Source organism: Ochotona princeps, chromosome 25 (assembly GCF_030435755.1).
Source record: "Ochotona princeps isolate mOchPri1 chromosome 25, mOchPri1.hap1, whole genome shotgun sequence".
In the NCBI taxonomy this organism is placed as follows: Eukaryota; Metazoa; Chordata; class Mammalia; order Lagomorpha; family Ochotonidae; genus Ochotona; species Ochotona princeps.
In genome coordinates, this window is record NC_080856.1 from 19,330,616 (window position 1) to 19,341,615 (window position 11,000).

Here is an 11,000-nt window from a genome sequence, read left to right on the forward strand (position 1 = left end):
TTTAAAACATAGGCACTAAATGCAATGTTTGAAACTTAGTTTTGTTCAAATCAACATCAAAGTAAGTGCAGAAGAATCTCTTCCCCTTTACTCAGCCTCTCCGCAAGCCCCGTGAGATCACGTCGCTCGGTGCCTCGGCACTCGGCGCTTTCGCTTTATTAAAACTCTACTTCATTCACTTGGCCTAATCTCCCTATGTCCTCTATTTTTTTCTTTTTTTGTAATACGTGAAAACAAGCCCCAGATATGACCTCACTATCAGACCTCACTTGGCTGCAGCTTGGTGAGCTGATTGTTGCTAGCAGAAAGGGCTAGTCACCAGCAACAGAAGCCGACACGGCTGTGGTCCACGTTTGGGCCCAGTATTTATTTCCTAGGTTCTTGCCTCTCGCATTTTAAACACGGGCACCAAGAGGGCTTAAGCAAGTGGTAAGTTTCATGCAGAAGGTAAGGGATACAGATACACGTGGGTCACGTTCAGGGAAAACAGGCCAGAAAAGGACAGGGTGAGAGAGACTGCTACCTGTGGACCGCGGAGTTCCTCTGCAGAGCACCGGCGGGCAAGCCCCGCCTCTGCGTGGGATCTTTTAAAGGAGCTTGGAAGGGGCGTGGTTACACAACTCCGCCCCCTTCAGGCCCAAGGTAAGGACAGGTAAATTTGACTCACAGGTGGGCAGAAGGGATTGCAATGTAATAATCAGGAGAGGGAAGTATGGCTTCCAAACTCCTGACCCTGCCTAAGTCCATATCAATGTCACCAACAAACTCTCCATCGGTTTGGTCTGTTGGGCCAGGTGCAAGTGCCTATTTCAAATCATTAGCCTCCAATAACATTATTAAAAAGTGCAATTGTAGCTAGGTAATGCTACTTGGGGACTCATGATATTCTAATTTTTACCTGTCTAAAATGTACATAATAATGATTTTTAAAATTAATTTTTCCCCAGGTATCTCTAACATTTTCTTTGTCCCCTTCAAACAGGCACACATAGCACATACTACCTTGCACATCTATCATAAAAATCAGTGCTTTAAAAAAAAGGAAAGAGGGAGAAGGAGAGAGGGCTAGAAAGGAGTTTAGAGTTTCCACCTGCTGGTTTGATATCTACATGTCCACAACACCTGAGACAAAACAGGGACAGGGAACTCAATCTGTACCTCTAAATGGGCGGCAGAGGTCCTCTTACCTGACCATCATCACTGCCTCCGGAGTCTACACCAGCAGGAAGCGGAGCATCAGATCCTGGCACCACAATAAGGTACATGGGTATTTAAGATGGTAGCTTAACTGCTAGGCGAAATGCCTGCCCCAGGTGCTCATGTTAACACACATCAGGAACTAATAATGTGAAATACCGCACAGGTGAATGAAAGTGTTGTTTAGCAAGCTTAAATAGCTTGCTCTATGCCCTGCATGGTAGCCTAGTGGCTAAAGACCTTGCCTTGCATGCACCGGGATCCCATTAGGGCACCAGTTCTAATCCCTCACCCCTCACCCCCACTTTCCATTCATCTCCCTGCTTGTGGCCTGGGAAAGTAGCTGAGGATAGCCCAAAGCTGGGACCCTGCACATGCATGGGGAAACCTGGAAGAGGCTCCAGACTCCTGGCTTCGGATTGGCTCAGCTCTGGCCATCGCGGCCACTTGGAGAGTGAATCATCAGATAGAAGATCTTCCTGTCTGCTCCTCTCTGTATATCTGGCTTTCCAATAAAAACAAATAAATCTTTTTAAAAAAAAATAGCTTGCTCTAAGTCATACAATCAGAAAGTGGCAAAAACAAGACTCAAAGCCAGGTTTGACTGCCTAGGAAACGCAGATTTAGAAGCACGTTATCGTAATCTCACACCACACGGGCATTGTGGCTGACAGTCTCAGCTGACAGTTCTTCCCATCTCTCCCAGTACTTGAGGCACAGCGGCTCTTTTGAGTCAGCCTAGGATTAAGGACTACTTGGTCCTGAAATGTGGCTCTGATGCTTACTAGCTATGTGGCCTCGGGCACTTCATCTCTCTGACCCTCGGTTTCTTCATTTGTATGGGGCCATTAATTTCATACCAGTGTTAAGATAGACAACCATGAAAAAAAGACAACCATCTCATCTGATTATTAGTACAATAAAAGGAATAAATGTAAAGAGCTTAGAATCACGTCTGGCACATGCCAATCTGTGATGAAATGTTAGCTATTATTATTATTACTAAGTTCTCAATAAAATTAAACGACACAGAACACATCCCTCAGGCAAGCTCACAACCATTCATTTTTCTCTTTCCTAGGAAACTGTTTCTCACCACAGAATTTGAAAGGCGGTTCATACCAATGCTTTAAAAAGCCAGCATACAGGGCCCAGCAGTGTGACCTAGCGGCTAAAGTCCTCGCCTTGAACCCGCCGGAATCCCATATGGGCGCCGGTTCTAATCCCGGCAGCTCCACTTCCCATCCGGCTTCCTGCTTGTGGCCTGGGAAAGCAGTCGCGGACGACCCAAAGCCTTGGGACTCTGCTTCCGTGTGGGAGACCTGGAAGAAGTTCCTGGATCCCGGCTTCGGACCGGCACAGCACTGGCCGTTGTGGTCACTTGGGGAGTGAATCATCGGACGGAAGATCTTCCTCTCTGTCTCTCCTCCTCTCTGTATATCTGACTTTCCAATATGACTAAAAGCCAGTGAAACAGGGCCCAGAACCATGGTTCATCACTATAGTAGCACATTGGCTTTACAAACATACTGAAGAAATTTAAAAATCTTTAGGAAGGTACCAGAAACTCTGGCTGAGACATCATGCTCTATGAAAGGAAACAAGAGGGAGTCCTGGGCCACAGTCCCAGAGGGAGACCCAGTTGGTGTCAGGAGCACTGGCCCAAGGGAGTAAGCTGAGAACCAGGCACCAACACGGAACGGGGCAGAGCCGCTGCTGGTAGCGGCAGACCCAAGGAGGCTGGCTGAGAAGTCACGCCGAGGCTCAGCAGCCACAGCCAAGGTTCATACCAAGGGCAAACAGACCAGAGCCACAGAAAGCTCCCTGCCAGTGAAGGCAGCAAGCACGAGAGAGTTCACCTCGGATGGGTAAGGATGCAAGCGTGGCTGCTGGTTCCAACTTCCTAGGCCCTCTCACAGATGCCGGGCCAGCCATGGAACAGTGCTTCCCCATCTCTCTCCATGTGTGGAAGCGGTGAAGTAAACATAGGCTCAAAAAAGAAAAGAACGTAAGGCTCCCGTCTTCTGAGGCCTCGTCTTGCTCCTCAGCGGCTGTCTCCAAGTCCCTCTCTGCCAGCTCACCAGCAACAAGTACTGAGTATTCACTTCACCAAACTTATTCACAATCATAGTAGTTACTGATCCTCTTCTATCTAGCACACACCATACTAAGAGCTTTTCAGTTATTTTATTTTTAAACCTTCAAACGCCCCCCCCCCCAAAAAAATACTATTATCTCCACTGTGCAGATTAAGGACTCGAAGACCTACCAGAGGCCAGACTCACGCTGCTAGGAGGTAACAATTCTGTGTGACTCCAGGGACAACTTTCATACTACACTACCTACCAGACTCTTTGCTGGGGTTAGAAATGAGTGAAAGGCTATTATTGTATGTAAATGGATGACATGATGGACCGAGCAAGCTGGAACACAGTCTTCCCAGGCAACCCAGAAAACCATGGTAAGCACAGCACTCAGCAAACACCCAAACCCTAAACAGGGTCCTTTCCTGCTCTTCAGGTGCTCTGAGAGCAGCACCTGTTGCTCCTGTCAGCTACAGCTCCTGTGGGGAGATTAAACAGAGTGGGTGAAAAAAAATCTATGATTTTGAAACTTAAGGGAAGGAAGAAAAAAATAAAGAAAATTTCTCAACGGAGTAAATTTATAAACACAACAACAATGGAATATAAGTCTGCAACTGAATGTCTAATGTCAAAGATGAATTTTAAGGGCAGTAATCAAAACAGGAACAGGATAGACAAAAGTACAATAAGATATGCGATTTTCCCAAAAACACTGCCAAAAATACTTTTTCTTTATTCTCACAGAAGAGCAAGATTTGGGCTAGACACATAGGACAACACCAGCTGAAAACAACTGTGCCTGTGTGGTCACCTATGAAGTATGTTAAGTGACCGCTGGACTTGGGGAATGCCAGCATTTAAGGGACAAGCAGAACAAGATATTCTGAAGGTAAGTGAAAATTATATGCTCAACAGAACTAAATGTGACAGAAAGTATTCAAAAGCTCTCATTTAATTTAGCAATTAGGGGACAGGCGTTTGGCATAGTTAAGATACAGCTAAGGATGCCTGTAACCTGTATGGAACTGTCTGGGTCAAATCCTGACTTCTCAGCTTCTAATCCAGCTTCCTGCTAACATAAACAATGGGACGCAGCAGGTAACAGCCCAAGCCTTCGGATCCCAGGCGGCAGACTTCAGCCTGGTCCAGCCCCAGCTATTGCAGCATTTGGGTAATGAACCAGCAACTATAAGGTATCACTAACTTATCTCGCTGCCTTTCAAAGAAAATTTTTAAAAATTAAAGAAGAGATGAATAACCCTGTCTATCAAATGATGGAATATAAATCAAAACTGACTATGCTTCTTCTGAAATGGAGGCAGAGATAAAAGCGTGAAATATTTCAAGAATAATATAAATGAAAGAAGAGAAGAAGGCAGTAATAAACAGAAAAAGAGAGCTCAGGCAGTACATGAGAATACAGTTCAGTGATACAGCTAAGCTGGAAAAAAAATCTGACAGGAGAAAGCAGCACAGTGTGCAAGTAAGGCCACAAGTGAGGGCACAGCCAACCGATCAAAGCAGATGGAGATGCGTGTTAAAGGGCTGCTAGGCATCAGGGCACCCTCACCCACCAAGACACAGGAACAGGCATGAGTGCCGTGGTCTCCGCCCCGCGGTTCTTGTTTTCTCGTGAAAGTCGGGGTTAAGGTTATCAAAGAATGAGGATGGAACAGCAAGTGAAGCAAAACCATGAATTTTTAAAACAAATTTTGCATAGAACGGAAGAGTATCCTGCCTAGGAATTTGGTGTATAATTTGCTTTAGGGGGATTCAATGCCCTGGACTTACAGATTCAGACACGGCCAGCCAGTAAAGTGCTATTTGCTTTCTTCTGAGTTGATATTTGCCTTCATTCTCCTGCTTATCCCTTCCACAAATAAGATGTGGGTCAAGTACTTTGCATGTGCTGGGCCTTCAGGACAACACAAACAGGACCCCTGCCTTTACAATCTTAAAAGAAATGACTAGGAAAACAGTTACAATAGCAATTGCATAACAGAAGTACATAGAGAAAGTGTAGGAAGATTGCCTATTGCAGACTGGAGGGGACATGGAAGACCTCTTTGAAGAAATAGTGCTTAAGACCTAGAGAGATGGTAGTTGCTTAGGAAGGAGGGAGAGGAACCTCACGAGAATCCTGAAACAAGAGGGCTATGTCACTGCAGAAGACCTGAAACATGCAGAGTGTGGCAAGAAGAGAGATTCATGAAGACTGAGCCCAACTTGGGAAGTTTGTAAACACTTTGCAGTTGAATATAAAAGCAATAGAAGAACACTCTGGCAATGGGCTGCAAAATAGATTAGAAACAGGCAGGAGTAGATGCTGAGTAAATAGATAAGAGGTTAATGAATCAGATTCCAGCTGGAGAGGATGGTAGTATGCTGGCCTTCGTGTTGACAGTGAGGACAGGTAAGTGAACACATTCACAGATTCAAGAGAAGAAAAATCATTTAGAATGTAAAATCTGAATGTGGAAAATGAGGCTAAGAAGGAATGTAGGATGATATTCCAATTCCAAATTGGGAAATTGGATGGTGTACAGTATCAACCATTTTGAAAGAACAGGTGTGGAAGAGAATATTTATGTTGACTTTTTAGAGTTGAGTTTGAGACATCTGTGAATAACCCAGGTAGACATAAGCAGTTGAACAGTCAGTCCTCCACTATGCACGAGTTCCATAGCCACAGATTAAACCAAGTGTGGAAACAATCCAAAATATTCTATCTATAGTGAACACATAATATACATTTGTTTTTCTCATCATCATTCCCTAAACAATACAACCATTTGCATAGCATTACATTGCATTAGTGATTAGAGAGGTAAAGATTAAAAAACACTATCCAAAATTGGATATTATTGATCTAAAACCAATAATAATGTCCATCTCATGATTTAAAACACATGGGAGGAGGCATATAAATGATATGCAAATACTACACCATGTTATCTATGGGACATGAGCATCCTCGGATTTTGGAATGGGGAAGGCCCCTGCAAAACCAAGGGCTGACTGTACTTAACCTTCAGTTTGTTCTACCAGTCTTCCACTCCTCCTGACTTCTTGTTTTGCAGTAGGTTGACCAGCTACATCACACCCCTCCCCTCACAGGATACTGACAAGAGGGTTTGCCAAAGGGCTTCTGACAAGTGGCAAAGGCAGGAAGAAGTAACAGAGCTGAGAACCCTCAGTACTGTCTTGGCAGGAAATCAAAAGGCAACACTGTAGCAGCCAATTCTGCTGTTGTAGCTCTATGTGGTTGATAGATGGAACCACAAAGCAGGTTGCAAATATGAGGGGTTACCTAATCATGGAAAACAGTCTGAGAAACGCATCGATATGCATAGGTTTTATGCACACATTCCGCCATTTGGTAAAAGCGACTTGAGCATTCTACATTTTGATGTATGCAGGGTAAAAGAGCCTGGAGCCAATCCCACTCAGATGCCAAGGGATGACAGTATACCAAAGCTGGAAACTCAGAGGGGTTTTTACGGAGACCAAACCTGGGATCTGGCTACAGTCTGAGTGGATAAGATCACACGGGCATAGGACGCAGGGCGAGAAGAGGGTGCTGGGCAAGTCCCAGAGAACTGCTCCTCCAGCACCTCAGCAGAAGGGAATAGCAACAGACAGAAACAGCCACAGGGGGAATGAAAAAAAACAGGAGTCTGGCACTAAAATGCAAGGGAAGCAAATGTTTGAAGGAGAGTCACTATGTTTAAAGCTGAGTGGTCCAGAATATTGATGACTACAATTAGAGAAAATAATTCTAATGAAGATTGGGTAAGATGTGGCATGAGTAGGAGGAAAGGAAGCAGAGAAAATCTATTGAAGTAGTCGAGCAGTGAAAAGAAGGAGGAAATTAAACATTGAAAGGGCCACAGTGGAAAGGTTAAAAATGGAGATGAAGAGTATATCATATGTTGAATCAAGGAATCTGAACTATGAAGAAAGTGAATGATACATTTACAAGAGAAAGTAACTGACATCACTAATAATCAGGAAAATACAAATCAAAGCACAGAGATGTATCATGATGCCCACATCCATTAGGATGGCCACTGCCACAAAAAGCAGGAACTATGGACTGTCGATAGGAACGTGCAAAATCATTGGAACCTTTGTGTACTGTTGGTGGCATTTCAAGATGCAGCTGCTATGGAAAACAGTATGAAGGTTCCTCAAAGATGATAACCATCATATAATCCAGCAATCTACTGCTGGCCATATATCCAGAAGAATGGAGAGCAGGCTCTCTCAAAGAGCCAACGGCACACTCAAATTAACTGTAGAATGATTCACAATACCTAAGACACAGATGTGACCCAAATTTCTACTGACATATAAATAAAGAAAATATAGAATATACATGCAATAGACCTCTATTCCAAATAAAAAGTTTTGAAATCCTGCCACATGTTATTATATGGATAACTCTTGAAGGCCATTTCACTCAGTGAAATAAGCCAATCAGCCAGTCACAAAAACCCAAACACTGTAGGATTCCGCTTGTAAGGGTTTCATAACGCAGGCAAGTACAGAGAGATGGAAAGTAGAATGGTAATTGCCAGGGACTGGGAGAACGAGGGAAATAGGAAGTTGTTCAGTAGAGTTTCATATTCACAAGATGCAAAAAAGTTCTGGGGATCTGTTATACAACAATGTGAGTATATTTAATAACACCTCAGAACCATACAATTATAAACAGTTAAGCTGGTAAACTGCTTTTTAACCACGACTTAAAAATAAAAGGGGCTAAGTAATACCAAAGCAGACAAGAGAAAAGGCTGCCAAAAGGAGCTGCAGGAAGACAACAGGGTTTCATATGTAAAGCAGTGACTCTGAATGTCGATAAAGACAGCCAAATGAGGTCTCCTGCTTCCTACCCACACTTCTGGTTCAAGCTTATTCAGATTATATTCAAAGTCAGGCCTGTGTTCACTCTGGAAAGCCAATGGGCCTTTACCACACACCAGGAATTATGGGATCTCCCTAAATTTCAGTCAATCTCAGTGGGTCAGAGGTTCCCCTGGCTGAGCTGGCCATGGCCTAGACAGGAAGCCCCTGGCAAGGAGGGACAAGAGTCCCTGAGGGCCTAAGGAAAATTGCTGAGCCATTAAAGAATGGAGTCTGTCATTTGCAATAAAATAGATGGAGGGCATCACGTTTAGTGAAATAAGCCAAACAGCTGGCTTATTTCAGAAATTAAAAAATATACAGAAAAACACTGCATGCTGTCTCTCCTGGTGGGAGCAGGGAATGATTCAATCTAAGCAAAGTGCTGATGGGCTGGGAGAAGAGGGACAGAGAGAGCTGGGATTAAAAAAAAAAATGGTGGTTCATCAGCTGTGTTCAATTAAACTAATATAAGATGCCAGTAACAGAAGAAGTTGGATGAACTACATAGATTGTGCCAAATATGCTAATACAAGATGTTAACAGTAGAGAAAGCCAGTACGGGGGCATATGGAAACTGTACTACTTCATAATTTTTATTTCATAAATTCAAAACTATTGTGAAATTTAAAAAAAATTTTAATGCTGCAGGCAAGGAGAGAAATAAAAAAACTCCTGTCTTCCATTCCATTTGTAAAATGTCTGCTCAAACTCTGTTTACAGAGCTTAAACTTCTTGGGTCTGTTCTTTTTTTTTAAATGCAAGCGAGCAGAGCTGGAGTGCTTAGATCTGTAAACACTTGGAAAAGCAAGAGAGTATGTTCCAACTTCTCCACAGCTGCAAAAACATACAGCCAATACCAGGCTGCATCATAAAGTTCTTTCTGAAGGTGGTGAACTGAGAATGTTTACCAAAGTATTGGTCTGAATTTCCTTCCCAATGCGAATCCTTTCAACACAAAGCACAGTACACCATTTGTTTAACGAAGCAGTTATTGAAGACATATGGGCTTCAGAGTGCCACTGCGTAGAGTCCTAATCCCCAAAAGACTACAATTTGATTGGCTGTATTAATCATATGTATCATTTTGATTGAAAAATTTTCTCTATTCAAATCTTATCACATTAAACCATAAGAGGAGCTCTGGCACTCCTCCCTCCACGCCGGAAGGCTAATAAAACCCACGACTGCATTGAATTGCTTATTCAAACAAAAGGGCTGAAAGTCTCCGTCTTGTTTAAAATTACCCTAGGCTTACAGGATCCATGAAGAGTCACAGGAGAGAAGCAGCAGCTTCCGGCACGGCGCGGTAAGGCGACTGATGGCGGATCAAGAGGCTGCAGCGACTGTTGGAAGGAATAATGTCCCAAGCACGCCTGCACCTTCCAGCACCTGCCTCCTGCTAACGTCTCTCTCCAGGAGAGGTCCCGATTTGTTCAACTATAAATCAAACGAATAAAACTTGCCTGTTTCCACTGCTACGATCCAGACTGGCTGCAGCAGGTGCAATGAAACAGAACTATTTATAAGAGCCTTTGTCTTTGGGTCTGGTTTGTGTTACACTTACTTGTGCACAATGTTTTAGAGAGCATAACTGAGCAAGATTCTAAGCTCAGGCTCCCTTGGGCAGTTCTGACACTGCTGTGGGTGAAGGTGGTCGGGAGGGCTGTCGGATAGTTACCAGTGTTTTCCATAGAGCCAATGGCCTCCCCATGTCAGCAGGCACAAGCCAGCAGTAGTTTTCTTCCAGTGATTTCGAAGTGTTTTAAAGAACACGGTCATCTTCTCCTAAGGATCTGCTAGGTTAGCAGAAGGAGAAAAAGAAAAAATGTCATTATTCAAGGCGGTCCCATTCCTTCCTCCTCCCTCCCTCCTGCTGCCCTTCCAGCCCGCCCTCTGCTCCCTTCTTAGCACTTATCCGGCCTCAGCATCTTCCTCTCCACACCAACCCACCCACCGCCCATCTGTCCTCCTGCCTACACTACACTTCTTCCGTCCCTGATCACTTTTTTTCCCTAAATCTATTAGAAGGAGAGGGCCAAAGAGAGGAAGAAAGTTCCAGGCTTCCTGTGGTTCTCAGGCCTTAGGTTCTCACTACCCAATTCTGCATAGTCCGTCCACTTATTTTTATTGGAAAGGCAGAATTTATACAGAGAGAAGGAGAGATAGAGAGTGGTCTTCCATCTGCTAGTTCACTACTCAAATGACCAGAGCTGAGCTAATCCAAAGCCAGGGCCCAAGAGCTTCTTTTGGGTCTCCCACATGGGTGCAAACACCTTAGGCCATCCTCTACTGCTTTCCCAGGTTATAAACAGGAAGCTGGATTAGAAGTGGAACAGCTGTGACATGAACTGGAGCCCAGGAACTTCTTTCAGGTCTCCCGCATGGGCGCAGGGTCCTAAGGCTTGGTCCAGCCTCTACTGCTTTCCCGGGCCACCAGCAGGGAACTGGATGGGAAGTGGAGCAGCCAGGACACAAACCAGCACCTTTATGGGAACCTGGCACATGCAAGGAGAGGATTTAGCCACTAGGCTATTGCGCCTCTTCTGCTAATGTAGAAAAATCTCAGATGTATTAAGTAAAATTAATGAGACAAAAAATTGGTATTATTGCAATTAAATTAAACGTGAGTGCAGCTGACACTCCAGCATGGTAGGCAAGTCAACTCTTACAACAGTCACATCCCTGATGTGAGCACTGGCTGAGCCGCAGTGGCTTGCTTCTGACCCAGTTCCCTGCTAAAGCACCTGAGGTGGCAGGAGAGAACAGCACGGGGACCCGGGTCCCTGGCGACAACCACGTGGGTGACTCAGA

At 44.3% G+C, this 11,000-nt stretch overlaps 1 protein-coding gene across 1 annotated transcript in view; it reads right to left on the minus strand.

Annotated features, from left to right (window-relative positions):
* Positions 1 to 10,009, minus strand: part of AGK (acylglycerol kinase) — a 58,912-nt gene extending 48,903 nt beyond the window's left edge. Inside the window, exon 1 of the mRNA XM_058681400.1 lies at positions 9,868 to 10,009. Coding sequence (XP_058537383.1) covers positions 9,868 to 9,968 — 101 coding nt within the window. The 5' untranslated portion in view covers positions 9,969 to 10,009. The remainder of the gene's footprint in view (positions 1 to 9,867) is intronic.
* Between the last annotated feature and the right edge of the window lie 991 nt (positions 10,010 to 11,000).